General features: G+C 32.9%; 1 protein-coding gene across 1 annotated transcript in view; it reads left to right on the top strand.

The window, feature by feature from the left end:
• The window catches only part of Tusp (WD40 superfamily protein Tusp), a 121433-nt gene that overhangs the window by 27859 nt on the left and 78699 nt on the right, over positions 1 to 14875 (top strand). Inside the window, exon 2 of the mRNA XM_075289724.1 lies at positions 13515 to 14148. Within this exon, the coding sequence (XP_075145839.1) occupies positions 14053 to 14148 (96 nt within the window). The 5' untranslated portion in view covers positions 13515 to 14052. The remainder of the gene's footprint in view (positions 1 to 13514; positions 14149 to 14875) is intronic.

Genomic DNA, 14875 nt, shown 5'->3' with positions numbered 1-14875 from the left:
CTTGTACCGATATAGGCCAACTTCGAACTTGACCTGCCTGCAAACAAAATACGAATCTGTGCCAAATTTCATGACGATAGCACCATTATTGAAGGCTGTAGCGTAGGGAGCCACCGTGGTGCAATGGTTAGCATGCCCACCTTGCATACACAAGGTCGTGGGTTCGATTCCTGCTTCGACCGAACACCAAAAAGTTTTTCAGCGGTGGATTATCCCACCTCAGTAATGCTGGTGACATTTCTGAGGATTTCAAAGCTTCTCTAAGTGGTTTCACTGCAATGTGGAACGCCGTTCGGACTCGGCTATAAAAAGGAGGTCCCTTGTCATTGAGCTTAACATGGAATCGGGCAGCACTCAGTGATAAGAGAGAAGTTCACCAATGTGGTATCAAAATGGACTGAATAGTCTAAGTGAGCCTGATACATCGGGCTGCCACCTAACCTAACCTAAGGCTGTAGCGTCATTACAGGAGACAGACAGACGGACATGCTTATATTGTCTTAGAATCTCCCTGATCAAGAATATATATACTTTATATAGTGGGAAATCGATATTTCGATGTGTTACAAACGGAATGACAAACTTATTATACCCCCGTAACCATTCTATGGTGGTGGGTATAAAAATATGAAAAAAATCGAGTCGATAAAAAATTGATTTAAAAAAATCTTACAAAAAAAAATCGTACACTCAACAAAAGTTTGCTTGGATCCAAAGATTTTGACCTTCCTTTTTTGGTATTGACTCCGAGCCAAAAATGCAGCTTCTTTACAATAAAGAATTTTTTAGCGACCTAGGACCAATAAAATTAAAATTAGGTTACAGATCTCATTTATCAAATGTTCATTATCTTTTCGTGGTTTATTAATAAAGGTACTCACGTACAAACAAATATCAGTTAAAAATTCCAAATTATAACGGATGCTTCAAAATGAAAAATGTTTTCTTAATTCAAAAAAAAAAAAAAAAACTTTAAACCAAAGACGCTAAATCCTCAAAATAAGTCTTAGCCTATATTTGAAGAATTTTTATTTTAAATTTAAAGTTTCAATATTTCAGTTAATTTAAGGACAATTTCTTCTTCAAAAATGTATTTCTTTACTTTAAGGAAAATTAGCCTTATTTCAAATACATATGAATTTAAGGGAGGGACGTAAATTTACAAAATTTGTGTCCTAAATTTAATAAAAAAAATTTTGAAGCAAAGATTATAAACTTTATTTTAATTAAAATTTCATTATTTTAAAGAAATTTGTCCTTAATTATTTGTTAATTTCGCATCCTAAAATTTAGGCTGCATAATCTTTAATATCACGTGAATATCTTTTTTCAGTGTAGTTAAAATAAAGAGCATATGTGGAGGGACATTTTTGGAAGTGCTTTTAAAGTTTTGGGACAACTTCCAAATTTGTTTGCTGGGTGTTAAAAGACCAAAACCGGACACACATTGCCTGACATTTTCTTTTCATTTTCAAGAGACTGACGAGAGGACCCAGAAAGATTAAATCAGATTGACTACAATCAGGGATACCTCGAACAAATTGGTAATTATAATCAGAATTGTTGAAATTGAATTTTCAACATTTTAAAATTTTAGAAAAATTTAAATCTTACACACAAAGAAAAAAAAAACGTTTGGACAACGTGTACCGAAAAAGTTTTTCTTTGGTTAGAGTTTTTTGAATTGCTTCGAAAATTTTAAACTTTTATCACCAAAAAAATTCGTTTTTTACGAATTTTTTTCAATAAAAAAAAAAAATATTTTTGAACCAACAACGCAGTCCGTTTCGTTCATATCAAGCACTGTTCTTTTCTGACTTTAAGTCTTTATTTTTTTAATTTTTCGTTTTCTCAGCTTTTTTTCTTCATATGCTATCAAAGTCCTTTAAAACGAGTTAACGACAACTTTATTTTCCAAATTCAGACATGACTTCCAGTAGAAATTATGCTATGTTTCAAGTAAAAAACATCTTTAAAATAAAGTGTTGAAAAACATGTCCTATTTTTGAACGATTTTTTGCTTTGTGGTCAAGATGCAAAAAGACAACAAATTTAAAGTCAATTTCATTAATTTTAAAGAGTTTTTCTGAATTATTAAAGTCAAGTTGACCTTAGCCCAAACAATTGTTCTTTCATGTTATGATACCCATTTTTAAGTCCAATCACTGAATTATAAGGACAATACGACTTTATTGAAAAGTTTATTGACTTTTGGACAAGGAAAAAAACTTCATATTAAAGAAATGCGTCTTCTACGCTAAGCAAAATTTGCATTCGTATTTTAAAGACGTGAAATCTTTGGCCTCACAACAATATTTTTTTCAGTGTAGTAGTATGTGATGTTGAACATCTTTTCGGAATCTTCCGAACATATCTAGAATATTACATTTATAAAAACAAAAAAGTTTTAGATGTTCGGTCGAAGCAGAAATCGAACCCACGACCCTTGGCCTGCAACGCCCAACTAAATGTATGTTTCTGCTAAATAAAGTTTGTTAAATCGGCTCGTGTGCGCCGCAATTGTCTATTGATGACAATAACAGCTACATAGCTCAGTGGATAGTGTGTAATTCCTTCTATATTGTTTGTATTACAGAAAAAGGTGCTAAGAACTAAAAAAACCTCGTGGAATTGAGAAGGATGTGAGGGAAAATGCAATCTTTTTATGAAATTGTTTTTACATCCTGGAAAAAAATAAACGTTTATCAAAAAGGGATATACTTTTCTTCCAAATAAACTTCCTTAAAGAAAAAAGCAAATGAGAAACGAAGTTTTTATACCCTGCGCCACACTGTGGAACAGGGTATTATAAGTTAGTGCATATGTTTGTAACACCCAGAAGGAGACGAGATAGTCACATGGTGTCTTTGGCAATAATGCTCAGGGTGGGTCCTTGAGTCGATATAACCATGTCCGTCTGTCCGTCCGTCCGTCTGTCTGTGAACACATTTTTGTGATCAAAGTCTAGGTCGCAATTTAAGTCCAATCGCCTTCAAGTTTGGCACATGTTCCTAATTTGGGTCAGAATAAAACCCTATTGATTTTGGAAGAAATCGGTTCAGATTTAGATATAGCTCCCATATATATCTTTCGCCCGATATGCACTAATATGAACCCAGCAGCCAGAGTTTTATACCGATTTGCTTGAAATTTTGTACAAACATACCACTTAGTCGTATAGTCAAGTGTGCAAAATTTGATTGAAATCGGTTCAGATTTAAATATAGCTCCCATATATATCTTTCGCCCGATATGCACTAATATGGACCCAGCAGCCAGAGTTTTATACCGATTTGCTTGAAATTTTGTACAAACATACCACTTAGTCGTATATTCAAGTGTGCAAAATTTGATTGAAATCGGTTCAGATTTAGATATAGCTCCCATATATATCTTTCGCCCGATATGGACTTATATGGCCCCAGAAGCCAGGTTTTTGGCCGAATTTAGTTGAAATTTTGCACTAGGAGTACAATTAGTAGTATAGTCAAATGTGAAAAATTTGATTGAAATCGGTTCAGATTTAGACACAGCTCCCATATATATCTTTCGCCCGATATGCACTTATATGGACCCAGAAGCCAGAGTTTTATACCGATTAGCTTGAAATGTTGCACAAGGAGTACAATTGGTAGTATAGTCATGTGTGGCAAATTTGATTGAAATCGGTTCAGATTTAGATATAGCTCGCATATATATGTTTTTCTGATTTCGACAAAAATGGTCAAAATACCAACATTTTCCTTGTAAAATCGCCACTGCTTAGTCGAAAAGTTGTAAAAATGACTCTAATTTTCCTAAACTTCTAATACATATATATCGAGCGATAAATCATAAATAAACTTTTGCGAAGATTCCTTAAAATTGCTTCAGATTTAAATGTTTCCCATATTTTTTTACTAGTGCATTAGCCAGCTTAAATTTTAAGTCTATTGATTTTGTAAAAGTCTATCAAATTCTGTCCAAATCGAGTGATATTTAAATGTATGTATTTGGGACAAACCTTTATATATAGCACCCAACACATTTGACGGATGTGATATGGTATCGAAAATTTAGATCTACAAAGTGGTGCAGGGTATAATATAGTCGCCCCGCCCGACTTTAGACTTTCCTTACTTGTTTTATCTAAAATTTCGTTTGGAAGGAAAGAATTATTTTTTGCGTGTACATTTAAAAATGCATTTTAGCGCTCAATATGAAATATTTATAGCTAATGTAGATTAAAGCCTCTACTTTAAAATAACAACGAGAAATAAATCGAAACTAAATGGAGAAATAGAATTTGTTGTCGTTTTCGAATGTCCTTCAAAGTCGACACGGGTAGTCAAAGGGTTAAGAGCCAGCCTTGCGCTCTGCGAATGAGCGAACAAATGTCAAAAGGTAGAGAGCTATGAGCATTGGCGTAGCTAGGGTGTCCTGGGGAAGCTAAGCACCTCCCCTAGAAAAATTATAGCCCCCCCCCCCAACAATGTTTATCGGTAAACATTTTCCCTAAATTAAAGAAAAACTTATTTGATTAAAAGAAATAATCTTTAAATAAACTGAAGCTTAGGTTTAAAGATAACAAATTTTCAAATACAGGCTAATACGTTTTTTGAGGATTTTGAATCTTTGATTTAAAGTTTTTTTTTTTGTTTTTGAGATTAAAAAAAATATTTTTACTATGAAGTACACTCAAAAAAAAGTGAACCCTCTATTTCACTAAAGCAAATTTAATTTTATTTTAGTACATGGAATTTGGAAAAAGTTTCCTTTACTCTAATATTTTTTAAGAACATTAGTTAAATTAACTTAAAAAAGGGGAATAAGTTATACACAAATTAAGCATAAAGATTTACTAAAATTCGTATTTCGCACAAAATAGTTCATTATTTCTTTAAATTTGTAAATTTTACTATAAATGCGTTCATCACGAAGTTCGTATGTCACAAAAGACATTCTTGCAATTTTGAACTCCATTTTTTTCCTTCAAACTACAAAGTTTTCTTTAACAAGTGGAAAAAAAATTAATTATGTCTAATAAATTTTCTTGAATTTGTCGAAAAATATGTACTTATTTTTGTGATATCGCCGTGATGTCAGCGTTTGTAATACTGTTTAGTTAAAATGTTCTAAATTTAATCTAAATTTTTTAAACCAATATTTTCGAGATTTGGTTGCCTGAGACAATAAGTGGTTATTTTGCAAATGTTGGTGTATCTACGAATAAGTGATTACTTATTAGGTGATTATATGCTCTAAAAGCACTATTTACTTCATGGCCGAAAGTATGCCTGGGGAGAAATACTTTCCTCCTAGGACATGCGTATGTAAATGTAATCCGGAGCGATGCCAATTAATAAGTGGTTATTAATTTTTAAATAGGTTTACATACAAGATTACCGGGTAATGAGAGTTTTTGCTGGGATGATATCAAAAATTTTGGTATACATACTTAGTGGTGAAGGGTATAACATAGTCGGCCCCACCCAACCTTAGACTATCGTTACTTGTTATACCCTGCACCACACTGTGGAACAGGGTATTATAAGTTAGTGCATATGTTTGCAACACCCACACTCTTACAAAAAATCGCTTCTGTAACATATACTCCCAAACATATTTTGCTTCAAGCATATACATTTTTGGGTATTGCCCAAACATTTATATGTTTGATCTCTACCAATATATAATATGTTTGAAAGCATATTGGTCTAAACAATATATGTTTGGGTAGTCTAAGTTCCAAACATTTTGTATTTTTGCATCCAAATTCAATAATGTTGTCTTCCAAAAAACAATATGTTATTATGTGACCATATAATATGTTTGGAAGCATTTTGCACCCAAAAATATTATATGCTTAAAAAAATTCTCCCAAACAATATTGTGCTCAAAATTTTATTTATTTATATATTTACAATCATAATGAATTATGAAAATAAACAGGTAATATAGGTGCTAACAACATAGGTTTTCGACCTGAATGCTCAAAATTTTGTTTCTGCCCAATTGTATATTCCCCGACATCTTTCTCACTTCCACGAGATTTTTTAGTTCTTAGCACCTTTTTCTGTAATACAAACATTGTAGAAGAAATTATTCAATTTTATGATTTTTTTATTTTAATTTTACCTTTTGCCGGACGGGGATTCGAACAGCGGACCACACAGTTTGTAAGGATCAAAGAAGTAGCTGATCAATTGCCCAAGGAAAAATAAAATGTTAATTTTGTAATAACAAGCAACAACCACCAACTTAATTCAATATCGCTCCCTGTTAAATAGCGCTCCAAGCTACTAAACACATATATGTTTATAGGCTATTTCTAAATTAATATATGTTTGCATCCAAGCATATTATATTTACAAACATATTATGTCCCAAACATAATATGTTCTAACATATTAACATATATGTCCCAAACATGTTATGCTAGTTTATGAACATTATATGCTTGCACTCAAAAATATTGTGTTTAAAAATTTGTGTTCCAAACATATAATGTTTATAGCCAAACATATGAAAAACACTCTTTTTCATCCGTGAAGAAGGAGACGAAATAGACACATGGTGTCTTTGGCAAAAATGCTCAGGGTGGGCTCCTGAGTCGATATAGCCATGTCCGTCTGTCCGTGAACAAATTTTTGTAATCAAAGTCTAGGTCGCAGTTTTAGTCCAATCGACTTCAAATTTGCCACAAGTATGTGTCTTGGCTCAGAATAGATCTCTATTGATTTTGGAAGAAATCGGTTCAGGTTTAGATATAGCTCCCATATATATCTTTCGCCCGATATGGACTAATACGGTCCCAGAAGCCAGAGTTTTACCCCAATTTGGTTGAAATTTTGCACAGGGAGTAGAATTAGTAGTGTAGTCAAGTGTGCCAAATTTTATTGAAATCGGTTCAGATTTAGATATAGCTCCCATATATAGCTTTCGCCCGATTTACATTCATATGACCCCAGAGGCCAATTTTTTGCTCCGATTTAGTTGAAATTTTGCACAGGGAGTAGAATTAGCATTGTAGCTTCCATATATATTTTTCGCCCGATATGGACTTATATGGCCCCAAAAAAACCAGAGTTGTGGCCCAATGTGGTTGAAATTTTGCACTAAGAGTACAATTAGTAATATAGTCATGTGTGCCAAATTTGATTGAAATCAGTTCAGATTTAGATATATCTCCCATATATATGTTTTTCTGATTTCGACAAAAATGGTCAAAATACCAACATTTTCCTTGTTAAATCGCCACTGCTTAGTCGAAAAGTTGTAAAAATGACTCTAATTTTCCTAAACATATATATCGAGAGATAAATCATAAATAAACTTTTGCGAAGTTTCCTTAAAATTGCTTCAGATTTAAATCTTTCCCATACTTTTTTTACTAAAATTGTGTTCCACCCTAGTGCATTAGCCAACTTAAATTTTGAGTCTATAGATTTTGTAAAAGTCTATCAAATTCTGTCCAAATCGAGTTATATTTAAATGTATGTATTTGGGACAAACCTTTATATATAGCCCCCAACACATTTGACGGATGTGATATGGTATCGAAAATTTAGATCTACAAAGTGGTGCAGGGTATAATATAGCCGTCCCCGCCCGACTTTAGACTTTCCTTACTTGTTTTTTACTAAAATTGTGTTCCACCCTAGTGCATTAGCCAACTTAAATTTTGAGTCTATTGATTTTGTAAAAGTCTATCAAATTCTGTCCAGATCGATTGATATTTAAATGTATGTATTTGGGACAAACCTTTATATATAGCCCCCAACACATTTGACGGATGTGATATGGTATCGAAAATTTAGATCATTCCTTACTTGTTTACTTTAATTTAATTTATTTATACAATTTATTTATTCGTTTTTGTTTTCTTTTTTCTCAAAGAAACACTGAAAAAAATATTTACCTACTATGGAAGATTATGCAACTTAAATTTTAGGACTCGAAATTTACGCAATGTTAAGTACAAAATTCTTTAAAATAATGACATTTTAATTAAAAGAAAGTTTATAAACCTTGCTTCACAATTTTTTTCATTAAATTTAGGACACAAATCTTGAAATTTTGCGTCTTTCTGCTAAAGTTGTAGATCTTTGAAGTAAGGCAAATTTTTCTTAAAATAAAGAAAAACAGTTTTAATTTAAAGAAATCGTCTTTAACTCAACTGACATATTGAATTTTTAAATTTAAGACAAAATCGCTTCAAATATAGGCTAAGACTAATTTTAAGGATTTGCATATTTGGTTTAAAGTTTTTTCTAACATTAAAAAAAACTGTTTTTTATTTAAGGTACCTGGCATAATTTGCATTTTGAAATTGGAATTTGTTTGTACATAAATAACTTTATTAATATATCGCAAAAAGATAATAAAAATTCGATGAATGAGATATGTATCCAATTTTAATTTTATTAGTTCTATATTTAAAGCCAAGGAGGTCCGTAAAAAATGTCTTTATTTTAAAGAAACCGAATCTTTGGCTCGAAATCAATACCAAAATCCTTCAAGGAAGGTAAAAATCTTTGGATCCAAGCAAATTTTTTGAGTGAACAAATTGTAATATTTAATTTAATTTTTGCTTCATGTTCCAATTTTTTATTTTCATTTTACAATCTAAGGATATTATTGTTGGTCACTAAAATGTCTGAATTATTCTGTGTAAGAAAAATGTTTACACAATCAGCTTTTTGTGGTTCTTACATAGAAGCATTTTCTTATATTCGTGGTGTATCTATTTTCGTAATAAAATTAAATTACCCTAATACCAGTTTTCCCCATTATACATTAAATATCAAAGTATTTAATTTTCCCCACTCTCACCTTTTGATTCCGGCTCAGGATATTAATATCCTATAGAAAAAATTTTGCTATATAAATTGATGATATCCTTGATTATTAACAAAACCAAGAATGAACTTTTTTCTTATGTTTTCGATTTTATTTCCTTCCTTTTTCCAAATGTCTAATAAATTTCTATTTTTGTTGTTGTTGGATAAAGAAGACATTTTGGTATAATAGTAAAATTACAGTTCTTGAGGTTAACGTTGATGGCATATAGCCAGCAAGTTCATATCTTGCATCTCGATTAATATTAAGTCATCCATCCATAACTAAATTCTTAGTTGCCCTTACCAAAACTTTCCAACTATGTATGCCACCTCGGATCATCCTACCCAGATACACAAAGGTTGTTCAATGCCTCTAAACATATTCGATATTCATTTGCATCATCGTAAGCTTTGATGTAAAGTGTGATTCAATTTTTGTTTTTGTGATTCCATAATGGATGTGCGAAGAGGTGACATTCTACTATGGTGCCATCACAACAAATGGCGACAAGGATAATGATGGTGATGACGATGACGATGACGATGATATTGGTACTTGGCTAGGTGATTATAAATGCTTAGATATTGCAATGCAGAAAGAAAGAACAGACCAGGACCCAATATGGCAATAGTGGTCTATATAAAGGCAAAGTGTTTGATAAATAGGCAGTGGTGGTATTGATGGTATCTTGATTGTCCACCCAGCCATTCAACTTGCCATAATAATAAATGCATTGACAAATGACATAACGAATAAATGTTCCTCTTTACCAGAGAACACACATTTCCATATGACCATATGCAATCATCCCATTAAAAAGAAAAAAATACAGAAGACACCCACACACACATGCCGCCTTACACGCAAAGAAAAAAAACGTTTGGAAAACGTTTTTTAGAGTTTTTTTAATTGCTTTGAGAATTTTAAACTTTTATCACCAAAAAAATTCGTTTGTTACAACATTTTTATTTTTTCAATAAAAAAAAAATATTTTTGAACCAACAACACAGTCTATTTCGTTTATACCAAGCACTGTTCTTTTCTAACTTTAAGTCTTTAATAAGACACATTTTACAGTTCATAGTAAAAATTTAATATAGTAGTATGTACCCAGCAAAAAAATTGGAAGTTGTTCCACAAACATTTCATTTAAAGCCCATCCCAGAATCCCCCGTTGAGTTTTTTCAACTTCCGATGCAGTCCTTTTGGACAACTTCACAAACATTTCTTCTAAAGCGCATCGTGGGATACCCCAATAAATTTTTTCCACTTCCGATGCAGTCCTTTTGGACAAGTGCACAAACACTTCTTCTAAAGCACATCTTGGGATCCCCCAATGATTATTTCCTACTTCCGATGCAGTCCTTGTGGACAAGTATTAGAAAGAAAGCAATCAGGTTATTTTAAGTGCAAATTTTTTACAATTAAATTTTACAAAAACATAGAAAACTAATAAAAAAATTAAAAAAATAGAAATTAATAAAAAAAGTAAAAAAATAATAAAAAAAAATAAATTTCATCCCCGCTGGGATTTGAACCTGTGCCGTTTGACTTTTTCGCTTCCATGGAAGTTCTTTTGAGAAGGTTTTGCAAATTACGGGAATTTTTAATTTTTTTGTTGATTTTTAATGGAAAAATATATTTATACGAAAATATATGCCGAAAATAAAAAATAAAAACGATGCATGACATAAAAAAAATATTTTTTTAGAAAAATATTTGATAAAAAAAATTGCCGCTGGTGAGATTTGAACCTGCGTTTCTTATTTTTTCGTTCATACTAATAAAGAACATCTCGAGAAGTAATTATTATGTTATTCCTTGGTGTCGTAATACGATCATATCACAAACATTTGAATTGACCTTTCGACGCTTTATGTTCAATGGCGTTGGTGGCTGAGTGTGCTAAGGCGTTCTGTTATAGTGCCAGCAAACCCAGGTTCAACCCCTGGTCGGAGCGAAAAAATTTTTCAAATTGTAAAAATTAGATAATAGGAAAATAATTGTGTAATAAAACATATGGATGAAAAAAAAATGAAATTGGTTGAGAAAAAAAATTTTTTTTTCGCTTTTTAAATTTCTTCATTCAAATTAACTTCCAGGGCACAACTTCTAAAGCAATGCAAAGGATCCAAAAAGGGAGTACTTCCGTCCTATGACAAGTCCATGTAAAATTCATTGGAGATGATCCAAGTTTGCACTACTTCCGGATCACAGATTGGGGATCCAAACTACTTTTTTTGAAGCTCTTTTTTTGCTGGGTAATGTTGAACATCTTTTCGGAATTTTCCGAACATATCTGGAATATATGTAAAAAAAAGTTCGGTCGATGCAGGGCTCGAACCCATGACCCTTGGCATGCAAGGCGGACGTAGCAACCACTGCTCCACGGTGCCCAACTAAATGTTTGTTTCTGTTAAATAAAGTTTGTTTAATCGGCTCGTGGGCGCCGCAAGCTATGCTATATTAATATAACTTATATGGATAGTTAGCTATTAGCTACGTAGCTCAGTGGATAGTGTGCTGGCTTACAAATTGCAAGGTCCGCGGTTCGATTCTCCGTCCAGGCGAAACGTAAAATTAAACAAGTATATACGGCCGTAAGTTCGGCCAGGCCGAAGCTTATGTACCCTCCACCATGGATTGCGTAGAAACTTCTACTGAAGCCGATGGCAAGGTATCTTAAAACTTCCTAACACCGTAATATATACCACATAGTCCATACGTGGTATATATTAAAAAAGGCCGATTAAATACGTATATAATTAAGTTTAAAGTTTCTATAGAAATAAAATTTTGACAACATTTTCTATAGAAGTAAAATTTTGACAACATTTTCTATAGGAATAAAATTTGGAAAAAAATTTCTATAGGAATAAAATTTTGTCAAAATTTTCTATAGAAATAAAATTTTGACAAAATTTTCTATAGAAATAACATTTTGACAATGTTTTCTACAGAAATAACATTTTGACAATGTTTTCTATAAAAATAAAATTTTGGTAGATTATTTTTGGCTCGAGTGGCAACCATGATTATGAACCGATATGGACCAATTTTTGTGTGATTGGGGATCGCCTATATATAACTATAGACCGATATGGACCAATTTTGGCATGGTTATTAGCGGCCTTATACTAACACCACGTTGCAAATTTCAACCGGATCGGATGAATTTTGCTCATCCAAGAGCTCCGGAGATCAAATCTGGGGAACGCTTTATATGGGGGCTATATATCATTATGGACCGATATGGACCAATTCTTGCGTGTTTGTTAGAGACCACATTCTAACACCATGTTCCAAATTTCAACCGGATCGGATGAAGTTTGCTCCTCCAAGAGGCTCCGGAGGACAAATCTGGGGATCGATTTATATGGGGGCTATATATAATTATGGACCGATGTGGACCAATTTTTGCATGGTTGTTAGAGACCATATACTAACACCATGTACCAAATTTCAGCCGGATCGGATGAAATTTGCTTCTCTTAGAGCAATCGCAAGCCAAATTTGGGGGTCCGTTTATATGGGGGCTATACGTAAAAGTGGACCGATATGGACCAATTTTTGCATGGTTATTAGAGACCATATACTAACACCATGTACAAAATTTCAGCCTGATCGGATGAAATTTGCTTCTTTTAGAGCAATATCAAGCCAAAATTGGGGGTCCGTTTATATGGGGGCTATACGTAAAAGTGGACCGATATGGACCAATTTTTGTATGGTTGTTAGAGACTATATACTAACACCAAGTACCAAATTTCAGCCGGATCGGATGAAATTTGCTTCGTTTAGAGCAATCACAAGCCAAATTTGGGGGTCCGTTTATATGGGGGCTATACGTAAAAGTGGACCGATATGGACCAATTTTTGCATGGTTGTTAGAGACTATATACTAACACCATGTACCAAATTTCAGCCGGATCGGATGAAATTTGCTTCGTTTAGAGCAATCACAAGCCAAATTTGGGGGTCCGTTTATATGGGGGCTATACGTAAAAGTGGACCGATATGGCCCATTTGCAATACCATCCGACCTACATCAATAACAACTACTTGTGCCAAGTTTCAAGTCGATAGCTTGTTTCGTTCGGAAGTTAGCGTGATTTCAACAGACGGACGGACGGACGGACTTGCTCAGATCGACTTAGAATTTCACCACAACCCAGAATATATATACTTTATGGGGTCTTAGAGCAATATTTCGATGTGTTACAAACGGAATGACAAAGTTAATATACCCCCATCCTATGGTGGAGGGTATAAAAAATATATAACATGGAATAATTTCTTCTACATTATTTGTATTACAGAAAAAGGTGCTCAGAACTAAAAAACCTCGTGGAAGTGAGAAAAATGTGAGGGAAAATGCAATTAACCAGAAAAGATTGTTTTTTGAGTTAGTCTTTATGAAATTGTTTTTACATCGTGGTATATACCTTTCTCCCAAAGAAACTTCCTTACAGCGAAAAGCAAATGAGAAACGAAATTTGTATGTCTAACATTTCGTTTGGGAGGAAAGAATTATTTTTTTTCGTGTATAATGGAAGCCTGGGGGAGATTGTTGTTTATAAATCTTATCTTCTAAACTATACTTTTTTCATATAGAAGATCACCATACTTGTATATTTCATGATAATTTTCTTTGATTAAAGAGGTTTCCATATATTTTTTGTCTATTTCAGAAATAAATGTTAGTGCTGTAAGCTATTAAACATCCTCTGGACTTACAATAATGATAACGATAATAATGATGATGATGGTGATGATGATGGCGTGATGACAATATACAACCTAATAGTGCTGTTGATGATGTTAGTGATGACGACAATGTTCGTTATTTACAGCAAACGGAAATAATTGCAAAGTGTAGTTAGTTTAGTAGCAACAAATATTTAGTAGGAATATTGCAATTTTAACACATCCTCACATAGTAACGACAACAACAACACCAACAAACTAACAGTAATAGCAACTAAGAGAACCTCGAACGAACGAACGAACCTAGCCAACCCAACCGGAACCGGAAGACAAACAATCAAATTAAGTCTCTCACACAAGCGCCCCCACAAACACACACAAACAAGAGAGTGAAAAAGTCACCTACACACTCCCACCGCCTAGAGAGACAAATACAAAAGTGATAGGGAGAAATTTTACATTTCGTACAACAACAACAACAATAGCATACTGTTGCGTCCTTGTCGGAAGTAGTAAAAAATAATGCATCTTCATTTCGAACGCAATACCAATACAAAATGCGATTGCACAATTTTATCATTATCCTGGATGGGAAAAGTTCCCGATGACATACCGGAGGTAAGTACAAAAACATTTTAATTGGAAATTGTCTTCAAATGTCCTTGTGTATAATTTTAATGTGATTTCAATCACATTTAGCAAATGGAATGATGGGGAAGGTGTTTCCATTTTATTTTTTTTTTTGGGTTACTAAACAATTAAGTGAATATCTTTTTTTACACCAACACAGCGTTGCCAGAATTGGTTCACCAAAAACCGGTAGATTTGCCCCCCCCAAAAAAAAAACTAAAAAATTCTAAAAAAATAGCTAGAAAACAAGTATATACGGCCGTAAGTTCGGTCAGGCCGAATCTTATGTACCCTCCACCATGGATTGCGTAGAAACTTTTACGAAAGACTGTCATCCACGATCGTATTACTTGGGTTGTTGTATCTTAAAACTTCTTAAATTTTCTAAATTGTGAGTTAGTCCATACGTGGTATATCTTAGACAAAAAAGTTATGTATACACGGTTGAAAAAGACTGTTTTTCATATGTTTGGCTATAAACATTATATGTTTGGAACACAAATTTTTAAACACAATATTTTTGAGTGCAAGCATATAATGTCCATAAACTAGCATAACATGTTTGGGACATATATGTTAATATGTTAGAACATATTATGTTTGGGACATAAAATGTTTGTAAATATAATATGCTTGAATGCAAACATATATTAATTTAGAAATAGCCTATTAACATATATGTGTTTAGTAGCTTGGAGCGCTATTTAACAGGGAG

This window comes from Haematobia irritans, chromosome 1 (genome assembly GCF_050003625.1).
Source record: "Haematobia irritans isolate KBUSLIRL chromosome 1, ASM5000362v1, whole genome shotgun sequence".
NCBI lineage: Eukaryota > Metazoa > Arthropoda > Insecta > Diptera > Muscidae > Haematobia > Haematobia irritans.
Note: the sequence above shows the minus strand (reverse complement) of the source record. Positions and strands in the feature narration are given on the sequence as shown.